The following is an 18,563-nucleotide window of genomic DNA, read 5'->3' as shown; positions in this document are numbered from 1 at the left end:
ATACACTCTCACTCTCCATTCCCACCAGTGAGATACTCTCTCACTCTCCATTCCCACCAGTGAGATACTCTCTCACTCTCCATTCCCACCCGTGAGATACACTCTCACTCTCCATTCCCACCAGTGAGACACTCTCTCTCTCTCTCTCCATTCCCCAGTGAGATACTCTCTCTCTCTCCATTCCGCAGTGAGATACTCTCTCTCTCTCCATTCCGCAGTGAGATACTCTCTCTCTCTCCATTCCCGTGAGATACTCTCTCTCTCTCGCCATTCCCCAGTGAGATACTCTCTCTCTCTCGCCATTCCCCAGTGAGATACTCTCTCTCTCTCTCTCCATTCCCCATTGAGATACTCTCTCTCTCTCTATTCCCCAGTGAGATTCTCTCTCCATTCCCCAGTGAGACTCTCTCTCCATTCCCCAGTGAGATACTCTCTCTCTCTCTCACTCTCCATTCCCACCAGTGAGATACTCTCTCACTCTCCATTCCCACCCGTGAGATACTCTCTCACTCTCCATTCCCACCCGTGAGATACACTCTCACTCTCCATTCCCACCCGTGAGATACACTCTCACTCTCCATTCCCACCCGTGAGATACACTCTCACTCTCCATTCCCACCCGTGAGATACACTCTCACTCTCCATTCCCACCAGTGAGATACACTCTCACTCTCCATTCCCACCAGTGAGATACTCTCTCACTCTCCATTCCCACCAGTGAGATACTCTCTCACTCTCCATTCCCACCAGTGAGATACTCTCTCACTCTCCATTCCCACCCGTGAGATACACTCTCACTCTCCATTCCCACCAGTGAGACACTCTCTCTCTCCATTCCCCAGTGAGATACTCTCTCTCTCCATTCCCCAGTGAGATACTCCCTCTCTCCATTCCCCAGTGAGATACTCTCTCTCTCCATTCCCCAGTGAGATACTCTCTCTCTCCATTCCCCAGTGAGATACTCTCTCTCTCCATTCCCCAGTGAGATACTCTCTCTCTCCATTCCCCAGTGAGATACTCTCTCTCTCCATTCCCCAGTGAGATACTCTCTCTCTCCATTCCCCAGTGAGATACTCTCTCTCTCCATTCCCCAGTGAGATACTCTCTCTCTCCATTCCCCAGTGAGATACTCTCTCTCTCCATTCCCCAGTGAGATACTCTCTCTCTCCATTCCCCAGTGAGATACTCTCTCTCTCCATTCCCCAGTGAGATACTCTCTCTCTCCATTCCCCAGTGAGATGCTCTCTCTCTCCATTCCCCAGTGAGATGCTCTCTCTCTCCATTCCCCAGTGAGATACTCTCTCTCTCCATTCCCCAGTGAGATACTCTCTCTCCATTCCCCAGTGAGATACTCTCTCTCTCCATTCCCCAGTGAGATACTCTCTCTCTCCATTCCCCAGTGAGATACTCTCTCTCTCCATTCCCCAGTGAGATACTCTCTCTCTCCATTCCCCAGTGAGATACTCTCTCTCTCCATTCCCCAGTGAGATACTCTCTCTCTCCATTCCCCAGTGAGATACTCTCTCTCTCCATTCCCCAGTCAGATACTCTCTCTCTCCATTCCCCAGTGAGATACTCTCTCTCTCCATTCCCCAGTGAGATACTCTCTCTCTCCATTCCCCAGTGAGATACTCTCTCTCTCCATTCCCCAGTGAGATACTCTCTCTCTCCATTCCCCAGTGAGATACTCTCTCTCTCCATTCCCCAGTCAGATACTCTCTCTCTCCATTCCCCAGTCAGATACTCTCTCTCTCCATTCCCCAGTCAGATACTCTCTCTCTCCATTCCCCAGTCAGATACTCTCTCTCTCCATTCCCCAGTCAGATACTCTCTCTCTCCATTCCCCAGTCAGATACTCTCTCTCTCCATTCCCCAGTCAGATACTCTCTCTCTCCATTCCCCAGTCAGATACTCTCTCTCTCCATTCCCCAGTCAGATAGTCTCTCTCTCCATTCCCCAGTCAGATACTCTCTCTCTCCATTCCCCAGTCAGATACTCTCTCTCTCCATTCCCCAGTCAGATACTCTCTCTCTCCATTCCCCAGTCAGATACTCTCTCTCTCCATTCCCCAGTCAGATACTCTCTCTCTCCATTCCCCAGTCAGATACTCTCTCTCTCCATTCCCCAGTGAGATACTCTCTCTCTCCATTCCCCAGTGAGATACTCTCTCTCTCTCCATTCCCCAGTGAGATACTCTCTCTCTCTCCATTCCCCAGTGAGATACTCTCTCTCTCCATTCCCCAGTGAGATACTCTCTCTCTCCATTCCCCAGTGAGATACTCTCTCTCTCCATTCCCCAGTGAGATACTCTCTCTCTCCATTCCCCAGTGAGATACTCTCTCTCTCCATTCCCCAGTGAGATACTCTCTCTCTCCATTCCCCAGTGAGATACTCTCTCTCTCCATTCCCCAGTGAGATACTCTCTCTCTCCATTCCCCAGTGAGATACTCTCTCTCTCCATTCCCCAGTGAGATACTCTCTCTCTCCATTCCCCAGTGAGATACTCTCTCTCTCCATTCCCCAGTGAGATACTCTCTCTCTCCATTCCCCAGTGAGATACTCTCTCTCTCCATTCCCCAGTGAGATACTCTCTCTCTCCATTCCCCAGTGAGATACTCTCTCTCTCCATTCCCCAGTGAGATACTCTCTCTCTCCATTCCCCAGTGAGATACTCTCTCTCTCCATTCCCCAGTGAGATACTCTCTCTCTCCATTCCCCAGTGAGATACTCTCTCTCTCCATTCCCCAGTGAGATACTCTCTCTCTCCATTCCCCAGTGAGATACTCTCTCTCTCCATTCCCCAGTGAGATACTCTCTCTCTCCATTCCCCAGTGAGATACTCTCTCTCTCCATTCCCCAGTGAGATACTCTCTCTCTCCATTCCCCAGTGAGATACTCTCTCTCTCTCCATTCCCCAGTGAGATACTCTCTCTCTCCATTCCCCAGTGAGATACTCTCTCTCTCCATTCCCCAGTGAGATACTCTCTCTCTCCATTCCCCAGTGAGATACTCTCTCTCTCCATTCCCCAGTGAGATACTCTCTCTCTCCATTCCCCAGTGAGATACTCTCTCTCTCCATTCCCCAGTGAGATACTCTCTCTCTCCATTCCCCAGTGAGATACTCTCTCTCTCCATTCCCCAGTGAGATACTCTCTCTCTCCATTCCCCAGTGAGATACTCTCTCTCTCCATTCCCCAGTGAGATACTCTCTCTCTCCATTCCCCAGTGAGATACTCTCTCTCTCCATTCCCCAGTGAGATACTCTCTCTCTCCATTCCCCAGTGAGATACTCTCTCTCTCCATTCCCCAGTGAGATACTCTCTCTCTCCATTCCCCAGTGAGATACTCTCTCTCTCCATTCCCCAGTGAGATACTCTCTCTCTCCATTCCCCAGTGAGATACTCTCTCTCTCCATTCCCCAGTGAGATACTCTCTCTCTCCATTCCCCAGTGAGATACTCTCTCTCTCCATTCCCCAGTGAGATACTCTCTCTCTCCATTCCCCAGTGAGATACTCTCTCTCTCCATTCCCCAGTGAGATACTCTCTCTCTCCATTCCCCAGTGAGATACTCTCTCTCTCCATTCCCCAGTGAGATACTCTCTCTCTCCATTCCCCAGTGAGATACTCTCTCTCTCCATTCCCCAGTGAGATACTCTCTCTCTCCATTCCCCAGTGAGATACTCTCTCTCTCCATTCCCCAGTGAGATACTCTCTCTCTCCATTCCCCAGTGAGATACTCTCTCTCTCCATTCCCCAGTGAGATACTCTCTCTCTCCATTCCCCAGTGAGATACTCTCTCTCTCCATTCCCCAGTGAGATACTCTCTCTCTCCATTCCCCAGTGAGATACTCTCTCTCTCCATTCCCCAGTGAGATACTCTCTCTCTCCATTCCCCAGTGAGATACTCTCTCTCTCCATTCCCCAGTGAGATACTCTCTCTCTCCATTCCCCAGTGAGATACTCTCTCTCTCCATTCCCCAGTGAGATACTCTCTCTCTCCATTCCCCAGTGAGATACTCTCTCTCTCTCTATTCCCCAGTGAGATTATCTCTCTTTCTCCATTCCCCAGTGAGATTCTCTCTCTTTCTCCATTCCCCAGTGAGAGACTCTCTCCATTCCCCAGTGAGATACTCTCTCTCTCTCTCTCTCTCCATTCCCCAGTGAGATACTCTCTCTCTCTCTCTCTCTCCATTCCCCAGTGAGATACTCTCTCTCTCTCCATTCCCCAGTGAGATACTCTCTCTCTCTCCATTCCCCAGTGAGATACTCTCTCTCTCTCCATTCCGCAGTGAGATACTCTCTCTCTCTCAATTCCCCAGTGAGATACTCTCTCTCTCTCCATTCCCCAGTGAGATACTCACTCTCTCTCTCCATTCCCACCAGTGAGATACTCTCTCACTCTCCATTCCCACCAGTGAGATACTCTCTCACTCTCCATTCCCACCAGTGAGATACTCTCTCACTCTCCATTCCCACCCGTGAGATACACTCTCACTCTCCATTCCCACCAGTGAGACACTCTCTCTCTCTCTCTCTCTCTCACTCTCCATTCCCACCAGTGAGATACTCTCTCACTCTCCATTCCCACCAGTGAGATACTCTCTCACTCTCCATTCCCACCAGTGAGATACTCTCTCACTCTCCATTCCCACCCGTGAGATACACTCTCACTCTCCATTCCCACCAGTGAGACACTCTCTCTCTCTCTCTCTCTCACTCTCCATTCCCACCAGTGAGATACTCTCTCACTCTCCATTCCCACCCGTGAGATACACTCTCACTCTCCATTCCCACCCGTGAGATACACTCTCACTCTCCATTCCCACCCGGAGATACACTCTCACTCTCCATTCCCACCAGTGAGATACACTCTCACTCTCCATTCCCACCAGTGAGATACTCTCTCACTCTCCATTCCCACCAGTGAGATACTCTCTCACTCTCCATTCCCACCCGTGAGATACACTCTCACTCTCCATTCCCACCAGTGAGACACTCTCTCTCTCTCTCTCCATTCCCCAGTGAGATACTCTCTCTCTCTCCATTCCGCAGTGAGATACTCTCTCTCTCTCCATTCCGCAGTGAGATACTCTCTCTCTCTCCATTCCCGTGAGATACTCTCTCTCTCTCTCGCCATTCCCCAGTGAGATACTCTCTCTCTCTCGCCATTCCCCAGTGAGATACTCTCTCTCTCTCTCTCTCCATTCCCCATTGAGATACTCTCTCTCTCTCTATTCCCCAGTGAGATTCTCTCTCCATTCCCCAGTGAGACTCTCTCTCCATTCCCCAGTGAGATACTCTCTCTCTCTCTCACTCTCCATTCCCACCAGTGAGATACTCTCTCACTCTCCATTCCCACCCGTGAGATACTCTCTCACTCTCCATTCCCACCCGTGAGATACACTCTCACTCTCCATTCCCACCCGTGAGATACACTCTCACTCTCCATTCCCACCCGTGAGATACACTCTCACTCTCCATTCCCACCAGTGAGATACACTCTCACTCTCCATTCCCACCAGTGAGATACTCTCTCACTCTCCATTCCCACCAGTGAGATACTCTCTCACTCTCCATTCCCACCAGTGAGATACTCTCTCACTCTCCATTCCCACCCGTGAGATACACTCTCACTCTCCATTCCCACCAGTGAGACACTCTCTCTCTCCATTCCCCAGTGAGATACTCTCTCTCTCCATTCCCCAGTGAGATACTCCCTCTCTCCATTCCCCAGTGAGATACTCTCTCTCTCCATTCCCCAGTGAGATACTCTCTCTCTCCATTCCCCAGTGAGATACTCTCTCTCTCCATTCCCCAGTGAGATACTCTCTCTCTCCATTCCCCAGTGAGATACTCTCTCTCTCCATTCCCCAGTGAGATACTCTCTCTCTCCATTCCCCAGTGAGATACTCTCTCTCTCCATTCCCCAGTGAGATACTCTCTCTCTCCATTCCCCAGTGAGATACTCTCTCTCTCCATTCCCCAGTGAGATACTCTCTCTCTCCATTCCCCAGTGAGATACTCTCTCTCTCCATTCCCCAGTGAGATGCTCTCTCTCTCCATTCCCCAGTGAGATACTCTCTCTCTCCATTCCCCAGTGAGATACTCTCTCTCCATTCCCCAGTGAGATACTCTCTCTCTCCATTCCCCAGTGAGATACTCTCTCTCTCCATTCCCCAGTGAGATACTCTCTCTCTCCATTCCCCAGTGAGATACTCTCTCTCTCCATTCCCCAGTGAGATACTCTCTCTCTCCATTCCCCAGTGAGATACTCTCTCTCTCCATTCCCCAGTGAGATACTCTCTCTCTCCATTCCCCAGTGAGATACTCTCTCTCTCCATTCCCCAGTCAGATACTCTCTCTCTCCATTCCCCAGTGAGATACTCTCTCTCTCCATTCCCCAGTGAGATACTCTCTCTCTCCATTCCCCAGTGAGATACTCTCTCTCTCCATTCCCCAGTGAGATACTCTCTCTCTCCATTCCCCAGTGAGATACTCTCTCTCTCCATTCCCCAGTCAGATACTCTCTCTCTCCATTCCCCAGTCAGATACTCTCTCTCTCCATTCCCCAGTCAGATACTCTCTCTCTCCATTCCCCAGTCAGATACTCTCTCTCTCCATTCCCCAGTCAGATACTCTCTCTCTCCATTCCCCAGTCAGATACTCTCTCTCTCCATTCCCCAGTCAGATACTCTCTCTCTCCATTCCCCAGTCAGATACTCTCTCTCTCCATTCCCCAGTCAGATACTCTCTCTCTCCATTCCCCAGTCAGATACTCTCTCTCTCCATTCCCCAGTCAGATACTCTCTCTCTCCATTCCCCAGTCAGATACTCTCTCTCTCCATTCCCCAGTCAGATACTCTCTCTCTCCATTCCCCAGTCAGATACTCTCTCTCTCCATTCCCCAGTCAGATACTCTCTCTCTCCATTCCCCAGTGAGATACTCTCTCTCTCTCCATTCCCCAGTGAGATACTCTCTCTCTCCATTCCCCAGTGAGATACTCTCTCTCTCCATTCCCCAGTGAGATACTCTCTCTCTCCATTCCCCAGTGAGATACTCTCTCTCTCCATTCCCCAGTGAGATACTCTCTCTCTCCATTCCCCAGTGAGATACTCTCTCTCTCCATTCCCCAGTGAGATACTCTCTCTCTCCATTCCCCAGTGAGATACTCTCTCTCTCCATTCCCCAGTGAGATACTCTCTCTCTCCATTCCCCAGTGAGATACTCTCTCTCTCCATTCCCCAGTGAGATACTCTCTCTCTCCATTCCCCAGTGAGATACTCTCTCTCTCCATTCCCCAGTGAGATACTCTCTCTCTCCATTCCCCAGTGAGATACTCTCTCTCTCCATTCCCCAGTGAGATACTCTCTCTCTCCATTCCCCAGTGAGATACTCTCTCTCTCCATTCCCCAGTGAGATACTCTCTCTCTCCATTCCCCAGTGAGATACTCTCTCTCTCCATTCCCCAGTGAGATACTCTCTCTCTCCATTCCCCAGTGAGATACTCTCTCTCTCCATTCCCCAGTGAGATACTCTCTCTCTCCATTCCCCAGTGAGATACTCTCTCTCTCCATTCCCCAGTGAGATACTCTCTCTCTCCATTCCCCAGTGAGATACTCTCTCTCTCCATTCCCCAGTGAGATACTCTCTCTCTCCATTCCCCAGTGAGATACTCTCTCTCTCCATTCCCCAGTGAGATACTCTCTCTCTCCATTCCCCAGTGAGATACTCTCTCTCTCCATTCCCCAGTGAGATACTCTCTCTCTCCATTCCCCAGTGAGATACTCTCTCTCTCCATTCCCCAGTGAGATACTCTCTCTCTCCATTCCCCAGTGAGATACTCTCTCTCTCCATTCCCCAGTGAGATACTCTCTCTCTCCATTCCCCAGTGAGATACTCTCTCTCTCCATTCCCCAGTGAGATACTCTCTCTCTCCATTCCCCAGTGAGATACTCTCTCTCTCCATTCCCCAGTGAGATACTCTCTCTCTCCATTCCCCAGTGAGATACTCTCTCTCTCCATTCCCCAGTGAGATACTCTCTCTCTCCATTCCCCAGTGAGATACTCTCTCTCTCCATTCCCCAGTGAGATACTCTCTCTCTCCATTCCCCAGTGAGATACTCTCTCTCTCCATTCCCCAGTGAGATACTCTCTCTCTCCATTCCCCAGTGAGATACTCTCTCTCTCCATTCCCCAGTGAGATACTCTCTCTCTCCATTCCCCAGTGAGATACTCTCTCTCTCCATTCCCCAGTGAGATACTCTCTCTCTCCATTCCCCAGTGAGATACTCTCTCTCTCCATTCCCCAGTGAGATACTCTCTCTCTCCATTCCCCAGTGAGATACTCTCTCTCTCCATTCCCCAGTGAGATACTCTCTCTCTCCATTCCCCAGTGAGATACTCTCTCTCTCCATTCCCCAGTGAGATACTCTCTCTCTCCATTCCCCAGTGAGATACTCTCTCTCTCCATTCCCCAGTGAGATACTCTCTCTCTCCATTCCCCAGTGAGATACTCTCTCTCTCCATTCCCCAGTGAGATACTCTCTCTCTCCATTCCCCAGTGAGATACTCTCTCTCTCCATTCCCCAGTGAGATACTCTCTCTCTCCATTCCCCAGTGAGATACTCTCTCTCTCCATTCCCCAGTGAGATACTCTCTCTCTCCATTCCCCAGTGAGATACTCTCTCTCTCCATTCCCCAGTGAGATACTCTCTCTCTCCATTCCCCAGTGAGATACTCTCTCTCTCCATTCCCCAGTGAGATACTCTCTCTCTCCATTCCCCAGTGAGATACTCTCTCTCTCCATTCCCCAGTGAGATACTCTCTCTCTCCATTCCCCAGTGAGATACTCTCTCTCTCCATTCCCCAGTGAGATACTCTCTCTCTCCATTCCCCAGTGAGATACTCTCTCTCTCCATTCCCCAGTGAGATACTCTCTCTCTCCATTCCCCAGTGAGATACTCTCTCTCTCCATTCCCCAGTGAGATACTCTCTCTCTCCATTCCCCAGTGAGATACTCTCTCTCTCCATTCCCCAGTGAGATACTCTCTCTCTCCATTCCCCAGTGAGATACTCTCTCTCTCCATTCCCCAGTGAGATACTCTCTCTCTCCATTCCCCAGTGAGATACTCTCTCTCTCCATTCCCCAGTGAGATACTCTCTCTCTCCATTCCCCAGTGAGATACTCTCTCTCTCCATTCCCCAGTGAGATACTCTCTCTCTCCATTCCCCAGTGAGATACTCTCTCTCTCCATTCCCCAGTGAGATACTCTCTCTCTCCATTCCCCAGTGAGATACTCTCTCTCTCCATTCCCCAGTGAGATACTCTCTCTCTCCATTCCCCAGTGAGATACTCTCTCTCTCCATTCCCCAGTGAGATACTCTCTCTCTCCATTCCCCAGTGAGATACTCTCTCTCTCCATTCCCCAGTGAGATACTCTCTCTCTCCATTCCCCAGTGAGATACTCTCTCTCTCCATTCCCCAGTGAGATACTCTCTCTCTCCATTCCCCAGTGAGATACTCTCTCTCTCCATTCCCCAGTGAGATACTCTCTCTCTCCATTCCCCAGTGAGATACTCTCTCTCTCCATTCCCCAGTGAGATACTCTCTCTCTCCATTCCCCAGTGAGATACTCTCTCTCTCCATTCCCCAGTGAGATACTCTCTCTCTCCATTCCCCAGTGAGATACTCTCTCTCTCCATTCCCCAGTGAGATACTCTCTCTCTCCATTCCCCAGTGAGATACTCTCTCTCTCCATTCCCCAGTGAGATACTCTCTCTCTCCATTCCCCAGTGAGATACTCTCTCTCTCCATTCCCCAGTGAGATACTCTCTCTCTCCATTCCCCAGTGAGATACTCTCTCTCTCCATTCCCCAGTGAGATACTCTCTCTCTCCATTCCCCAGTGAGATCCTCTCTCTCTCCATTCCCCAGTGAGATCCTCTCTCTCTCCATTCCCCAGTGAGATCCTCTCTCTCTCCATTCCCCAGTGAGATCCTCTCTCTCTCCATTCCCCAGTGAGATCCTCTCTCTCTCTCTCCATTCCCCAGTGAGATACTCTCTCTCTCTCTCTCCATTCCCCAGTGAGATACTCTCTCTCTCTCTCTCTCCATTCCCCAGTGAGATACTCTCTCTCTCTCTCTCCATTCCCCAGTGAGATACTCTCTCTCTCTCTCTCTCCATTCCCCAGTGAGATACTCTCTCTCTCTCTCTCTCCATTCCCCAGTGAGATACTCTCTCTCCATTCCCCAGTGAGATACTCTCTCTCTCCATTCCCTAGTGAGATACTCTCTCTCTCCATTCCCCAGTGAGATACTCTCTCTCTCCATTCCCCAGTGAGATACTCTCTCTCTCCATTCCCCAGTGAGATACTCTCTCTCTCCATTCCCCAGTGAGATACTCTCTCTCTCCATTCCCCAGTGAGATACTCTCTCTCTCCATTCCCCAGTGAGATACTCTCTCTCTCTCCATTCCCCAGTGAGATACTCTCTCTCTCTCCATTCCCCAGTGAGATCCTCTCTCTCTCTCTCCATTCCCCAGTGAGATACTCTCTCTCTCGCCATTCCCCAGTGAGATACTCTCTCTCTCTCTCTCTCTCTCGCCATTCCCCAGTGAGATACTCTCTCTCTCTCTCCATTCCCCAGTGATTCTCTCTCTCTCTCTCCATTCCCCAGTGATTCTCTCTCTCTCTCTCCATTCCCCAGTGATACTCACTCTCTCTCTCTCTCTCCATTCCCCAGTGAGATACTCTCTCTCTCTCCATTCCCCAGTGAGATACTCTCTCTCTCTCTCTCTCTCTCCATTCCCCAGTGAGATACTCTCTCTCTCTCTCTCCATTCCCCAGTGAGATACTCTCTCTCTCTCTCTCTCCATTCCCCAGTGAGATACTCTCTCTCTCTCTCTCTCTCTCTCTCTCCATTCCCCAGTGAGATACTCTCTCTCTCTCTCTCTCTCTCCATTCCCCAGTGAGATACTCTCTCTCTCTCTCTCCATTCCCCAGTGAGATACTCTCTCTCTCTCTCTCTCTCTCTCTCCATTCCCCAGTGAGATACTCTCTCTCTCTCTCTCTCTCTCCATTCCCCAGTGAGATACTCTCTCTCTCTCTCTCTCTCTCTCCATTCCCCAGTGAGATACTCTCTCTCTCTCTCTCCATTCCCCAGTGAGATACTCTCTCTCTCTCTCTCTCTCTCTCTCCATTCCCCAGTGAGATACACTCTCTCTCTCTCTCTCTCTCTCTCCATTCCCCAGTGAGATACTCTCTCTCTCTCTCTCTCTCTCCATTCCCCAGTGAGATACTCTCTCTCTATTCCCCAGTGAGATACTCTCTCTCTCTCTCTCCATTCCCCAGTGAGATACACTCTCTCTCTCTCTCTCTCTCTCCATTCCCCCACCGGTCTCAGTTCCTTTGCCATTTGCTCCAATGTCTCTCAGTTGTGCTCACTGCACCAGACTGGCATTTCCCAACCTTATCGATGTGGAACCAGAGAGACAGCACTTCTCTCAACCCATCGCTGTGTGCTGGTTCTGAACTCTCGCTGTTTGTTAAAGGCATGTCCATAACATCCTGTAGAATCCAATTCCCTTTCCTCACCTTCTGTGGCATTTTTCCCAGGACCCACTCGAGCTCTAGGTCCACAGGACGTGACGAGAATTCAGTCTGTTTGTGATGGGCGATCTCTGATTTCACCGAATTCCTCCGATCATCAATCAGAACGATCTGTAAGTCAGTCATTACATTCAGTCCAATCAGCCCCCGGCACCCCCCCCCCGCCCAATCAGCCCCCGGCACCCCCCCTCCCCGCCCAATCAGCCCCCGGCACGCCCCCCCCCCCCCGTCCAATCAGCCCCCGGCAAGCCCCCCCGTCCAATCACCCCCCGGCACACCCGACCCCCTCGCCGTCCAATCACAACCCGGCACACACGACCCCCCACGTCCAATCAGCCCCGGGACCCGCCCCACCCATGTTCAATCACCCCGCCGGGACCCCCCCCCCACAACTGTTCAATCAGCCCCGGGACCCCCCCACCCCTGTTCAATCAGCCCCGGGACCCCCCCCACCCATGTTCAATCACCCCGCCGGGACCCCCCCCCACAACTGTTCAATCAGCCCCGGGACCCCCCCACCCCTGTTCAATCAGCCCCGGGACCCCCCCCACCCATGTTCAATCACCCCGCCGGGACCCCCCCCCCACAACTGTTCAATCAGCCCCGGGACCCCCCCCACCCCTGTTCAATCACTCCCCGGGACCCCCCCACCCCTGTTCAATCAGCCCCCGGGACCCCCCCCCACCCCTGTTCAATCACTCCCCGGGACCCCCCCACCCCTGTACAATCACCCCGCCGGGACCCCCCCACACCTGTACAATCACCCCGCCGGGACCCCCCACCCCTGTTCAATCACTCCCCGGGACCCCCCCCACCCCTGTACAATCAGCCCCCGGGACCCCCCCCCACCCCTGTTCAATCACTCCCCGGGACCCCCTGTACAGCAATATCTGGCTGTCGATAAATCCACTAATTTACTCACCTTTCCATCTCCTGTTATTTTACCCACAAAGTCGACAGGACACTTCTCGCGTTCACAGACTGCACGGAGAAAGGCAGAGTCTTTCGACCGCATCAGGAGAGCGTTCGTCTCCTGGTACTCGGCTCCCCACAGTTCAAGAACACTCAGGGTCGGGTCACCCACCTTAAATCAGAGAGAGAACAAGGTCAGGGGAATGTGTGAACACACAACACACCCAGAGTCAGATCACCCACCTCAAATCAGAGGGAACAAGGTCAGGGGAATGTGTGAACACACAACACACCCAGAGTCAGATCACCCACCTCAAATCACAGAGAACAAGGTCAGGAGAATGTGTGAACACACAACACACCCAGAGTCAGATCACCCACCTCAAATCAGAGAGAACAAGGTCAGGGGAATGTGTGAACACACAACACACCCAGAGTCAGATCACCCACCTCAAATCAGAGAGAGAACAAGGTCAGGGGAATGTGTGAACACACAACACACCCAGAGTCAGATCACCCACCTTAAATCAGAGAGAGAACAAGGTCAGGGGAATGTGTGAACACACAACACACCCAGAGTCAGATCACCCACCTCAAATCAGGGGGAACAAGGTCAGGAGAATGTGTGAACACACAACACACCCAGAGTCAGATCACCCACCTCAAATCAGGGGGAACAAGGTCAGGGGAATGTGTGAACACACAACACACCCAGAGTCAGATCACCCACCTCAAATCAGAGAGAACAAGGTCAGGGGAATGTGTGAACACACAACACACCCAGAGTCAGATCACCCACCTCAAATCAGGGGGAACAAGGTCAGGGGAATGTGTGAACACACAACACACCCAGAGTCAGATCACCCACCTCAAATCAGAGAGAACAAGGTCAGGGGAATGTGTGAACACACAACACACCCAGAGTCAGATCACCCACCTCAAATCAGAGGGAACAAGGTCAGGGGAATGTGTGAACACACAACACACCCAGAGTCAGATCACCCACCTCAAATCAGGGGGAACAAGGTCAGGGGAACGTGTGAACACACAACACACCCAGAGTCAGATCACCCACCTCAAATCACAGAGAACAAGGTCAGGGGAATGTGTGAACACACAACACACCCAGAGTCAGATCACCCACCTCAAATCAGAGAGAACAAGGTCAGGGGAATGTGTGAACACACAACACACCCAGAGTCAGATCACCCACCTCAAATCAGAGGGAACAAGGTCAGGGGAATGTGTGAACACACAACACACCCAGAGTCAGATCACCCACCTCAAATCACAGAGAACAAGGTCAGGGGAATGTGTGAACACACAACACACCCAGAGTCAGATCACCCACCTCAAATCAGAGAGAACAAGGTCAGGGGAATGTGTGAACACACAACACACCCAGAGTCAGATCACCCACCTCAAATCAGAGGGAACAAGGTCAGGGGAATGTGTGAACACACAACACACCCAGAGTCAGATCACCCACCTCAAATCACAGAGAACAAGGTCAGGAGAATGTGTGAACACACGAAGCCCATTCACCGACAGTCCTGTGAGGCCTCCGCTCCATCCAATGAGCCGAACACGGACACATTATATTAAAATGTAACCCACCCACCCACATACCTTGAATTTGCTGGTGTAAATCGAAGCCCCTGCCGGTTCACTCAGTTCCTTCAACACGTTACCTAACGGACAGAAAGAAACTCTCAGCTCAACATATCAGGTGAAGTGTCGGTATAAAATCAACTGAAAGCAAGCTGGTGAATGGAACGCCATTCACTCCCACTGTACACAATCCCAATAATTACACCCCTTCCCATTCACTCCCACTGTACACAATCCCAATAATTAAACCCCTTCCCATTCACTCCCAATCCACACAATCCCAATAATGAAACCCCTTCCCATTCACTCCCACTCTACACAATCCCAATAATTAAACCCCTTCCCATTCACTCCCACTCTACACAATCCCAATAATTAAACCCCTTCGCATTCACTCCCACTCGACACAATCCCAATAATTAAACCCCTTCCCATTCACTCCCACTCTACACAATCCCAATAATTAAACCCCTTCCCATTCACTCCCACTGTACACAATCCCAATAATTAAACCCCTTCCCATTCACTCCCACTGTACACAGTCCCAATAATTAAACCCCTTCCCATTCACTCCCACTGTACACAATCCCAATAATTAAACCCCTTCCCATTCACTCCCAAACTACACAATCCCAATAATTAAACCCCTTCCCATTCACTCCCACTCTACACAATCCCAATAATTAAACCCCTTCCCATTCACTCCCACTCTACACAATCCCAATAATTAAACCCCTTCCCATTCACTCCCACTGTACACAGTCCCAATAATTAAACCCCTTCCCATTCACTCCCACTGTACACAATCCCAATAATTAAACCCCTTCCCATTCACTCCCAAACTACACAATCCCAATAATAAACCCCTTCCCATTCACTCCCACTGTACACAATCCCAATAATTAAACCCCTTCCCATTCACTCCCACTGTACACAGTCCCAATAATTAAACCCCTTCCCATTCACTCCCACTGTCCACAGTCCCAATAATTAAACCCCTTCCCATTCACTCCCAAACTACACAATCCCAATAATTAAACCCCTTCCCATTCACTCCCACTCTACACAATCCCAATAATTAAACCCCTTCCCATTCACTCCCACTCTACACAATCCCAATAATTAAACCCCTTCCCATTCACTCCGACTGTACACAATCCCAATCATTAAACCCCTTCCCATTCACTCCCACTGTACACAATCCCAATAATTAAACCCCTTCCCATTCACTCCCACTGTACACAATCCCAATAATTAAACCCCTTCCCATTCACTCCCACTGTACACAATCCCAATAATTAAACCCCTTCCCATTCACTCCCACTGTACAATCCCAATAATTAAACCCCTTCCCATTCACTCCCACTCTACACAATCCCTTCCCATTCACTCCCACTGTACACAATCCCAATAATTAAAACCCTTCCCATTTAGTCGTCTGGAGAATAAAATCACTGGTCTGGCCCTATCCTGCCGAATGGCCTATTTCTTTGTTGTAGCATTATCCCTATTTTCCAACCCCACAGAGACTCCGGCCCATCCCATTCCCAACACGCGGTCTCCGGCCCATCCCATTCCCAACACACGGCCTCCGGTCCATCCCATTCCCAACACGCGGCCTCCGGTCCATCCCATTCCCAACACGCGGTCTCCGGCCCATCCCATTCCCAACACACGGCCTCCGGTCCATCCCATTCCCAACACGCGGCCTCCGGTCCATCCCATTCCCAACACACGGCCTCCGGTCCATCCCATTCCCAACACGCGGCCTCCGGCCCATCCCATTCCCAACACAGGGTCTCCGGCCCATCCCATTCCCAACACACTGTCTCCAGACCATCCCATTCCCAACAGACTGTCTCCGGCCCATTCCATTCCCAACACACTGTCTCCAGACCATCCCATTCCCAACACACGGTCTCCGGCCCATCCCATTCCCAACACACTGTCTCCGGCCCATCCCATTCCCAACACACTGTCTCCGGCCCATTCCATTCCCAACACACTGTCTCCGGCCCATCCCATTCCCAACACACTGTCTCCGGCCCATCCCATTCCCAACACACTGTCTCCGGCCCATCCCATTCCCAACACACTGTCTCCGGCCCATCCCATTCCCAACACACTGTCTCCGGCCCATCCCATTCCCAACACACGGTCTCCGGCCCCTCCCATTCCCAACACACTGTCTCCGGCCCATCCCATTCCCAACACACTGTCTCCGGCCCATCCCATTCCCAACACACTGTCTCCGGCCCATCCCATTCCCAACACGGTCTGCGGCCCATCCCATTCCCAACACACGGTCTGCGGCCCATCCCATTCCCAACACACTGTCTCCGGCCCATCCCATTCCCAACACACTGTCTCCGGCCCATCCCATTCCCAACACACGGTCTGCGGCCCATCCCATTCCCAACACACTGTCTCCGGCCCATCCCATTACCAACACACTGTCTCCGGCCCATCCCATTCCCAACACACTGTCTCCGGCCCATTCCATTCCCAACACACTGTCTCCGGCCCATCCCATTCCCAACACACTGTCTCCGGCCCATCCCATTTCCAACACACTGTCTCCGGCCCATCCCATTCCCAACACACTGTCTCCGGCCCATCCCATTCCCAACACACTGTCTCCGGCCCATCCCATTCCCAACACACTGTCTCCGGCCCATCCCATTCCCAACACACGGTCTGCGGCCCATCCCATTCCCAACATACTGTCTCCGGCCCATCCCATTCCCCACACACGGTCTGCGGCTCATCCCATTCCCAACACACTGTCTCCGGCCCATCCCATTCCCAACACACTGTCTCCGGCCCATCCCATTCCCCACACACTGTCTCCGGCCCATCCCATTCCCAACACACGGTCTCCGGCCCATCCCATTCCCAACACGGTCTGCGGCCCATCCCATTCCCAACACACGGTCTCCGGCCCATCCCATTCCCAACACACTGTCTCCGGCCCATCCCATTCCCAACACACGGTCTGCGGCCCATCCCATTCCCAACACACTGTCTGCGGCCCATCCCATTCCCAACACACTGTCTGCGGCCCATCCCATTCCCAACACACTGTCTCCGGCCCATCCCATTCCCAACACACTGTCTCCGGCCCATCCCATTCCCAACACACGGTCTGCGGCCCATCCCATTCCCAACACACTGTCTCCGGCCCATCCCATTACCAACACACTGTCTCCGGCCCATCCCATTCCCAACACACTGTCTCCGGCCCATTCCATTCCCAACACACTGTCTCCGGCCCATCCCATTCCCAACACACTGTCTCCGGCCCATCCCATTTCCAACACACTGTCTCCGGCCCATCCCATTCCCAACACACTGTCTCCGGCCCATCCCATTCCCAACACACTGTCTCCGGCCCATCCCATTCCCAACACACGGTCTGCGGCCCATCCCATTCCCAACACACTGTCTCCGGCCCATCCCATTCCCAACACACTGTCTCCGGCCCATCCCATTACCAACACACTGTCTCCGGCCCATCCCATTCCCAACACACTGTCTCCGGCCCATTCCATTCCCAACACACTGTCTCCGGCCCATCCCATTCCCAACACACTGTCTCCGGCCCATCCCATTCCCAACACACTGTCTCCGGCCCATCCCATTCCCAACACACTGTCTCCGGCCCATCCCATTCCCAACACACGGTCTGCGGCCCATCCCATTCCCAACACACGGTCTCCGGCCCATCCCATTCCCAACACACTGTCTCCGGCCCATCCCATTCCCAACACACTGTCTCCGGCCCATCCCATTCCCAACACACTGTCTCCGGCCCATCCCATTCCCAACACACTGTCTCCGGCCCATCCCATTCCCAACACACGGTCTGCGGCCCATCCCATTCCCAACACACGGTCTCCGGCCCATCCCATTCCCAACACACTGTCTCCGGCCCATCCCATTCCCCACACACGGTCTGCGGCTCATCCCATTCCTTCCAGCTCCGACAGACGGCAGCCCCACCCTCTGTCCACACACCGTTCCCTCCAGCTCCTTGGTCATGGATGCTACAGATGGGGTTGCTGTCCCGACTCTCGATGCAAGCTCGAAGAGCTCGGTTCATCTTCTGCTCCATCTCGGCATCACCACGCTGCACCGCTCCGAAATCCAGCTCCGCTGAGTTGTCTCCCTGTACCTGGGGCGGGGCGAGGAAGTCAGTAAAGTATCGTCAAGAGAAAGCCTCCCGGCCGGACCGTCCCTCCGCCCCCCCCCCCCACCCCCCGGCGGGACCGTCCCTCCGCCCCCCCCCACACCCCCCGGCTGGACCGTCCGCCGACACCCCCCCACACCCCCCGGCGGGACCGTCCCTCCGCCCCCCCCCCCACACCCCCCCGGCCGGACCGTCCCTCCGCCCCCCCCCCCACACCCCCCGGCCGGACCGTCCCTCCGCCCCC

General features: G+C 52.5%; 1 protein-coding gene across 1 annotated transcript in view; it reads right to left on the bottom strand.

The window, feature by feature from the left end:
* The window catches only part of LOC137316644 (phosphoribosylformylglycinamidine synthase-like), a 127,463-nt gene that overhangs the window by 87,029 nt on the left and 21,871 nt on the right, over positions 1-18,563 (bottom strand). The window contains 4 exon segments of the mRNA XM_067980493.1: positions 11,593-11,718; positions 12,530-12,691; positions 14,149-14,210; positions 18,148-18,304. Of these exon segments, the coding sequence (XP_067836594.1) occupies positions 11,593-11,718; positions 12,530-12,691; positions 14,149-14,210; positions 18,148-18,304 (507 nt within the window).

This window comes from Heptranchias perlo, unplaced genomic scaffold (assembly GCF_035084215.1).
Source record: "Heptranchias perlo isolate sHepPer1 unplaced genomic scaffold, sHepPer1.hap1 HAP1_SCAFFOLD_598, whole genome shotgun sequence".
Lineage (NCBI taxonomy): Eukaryota > Metazoa > Chordata > Chondrichthyes > Hexanchiformes > Hexanchidae > Heptranchias > Heptranchias perlo.
Note: the sequence above shows the minus strand (reverse complement) of the source record. Positions and strands in the feature narration are given on the sequence as shown.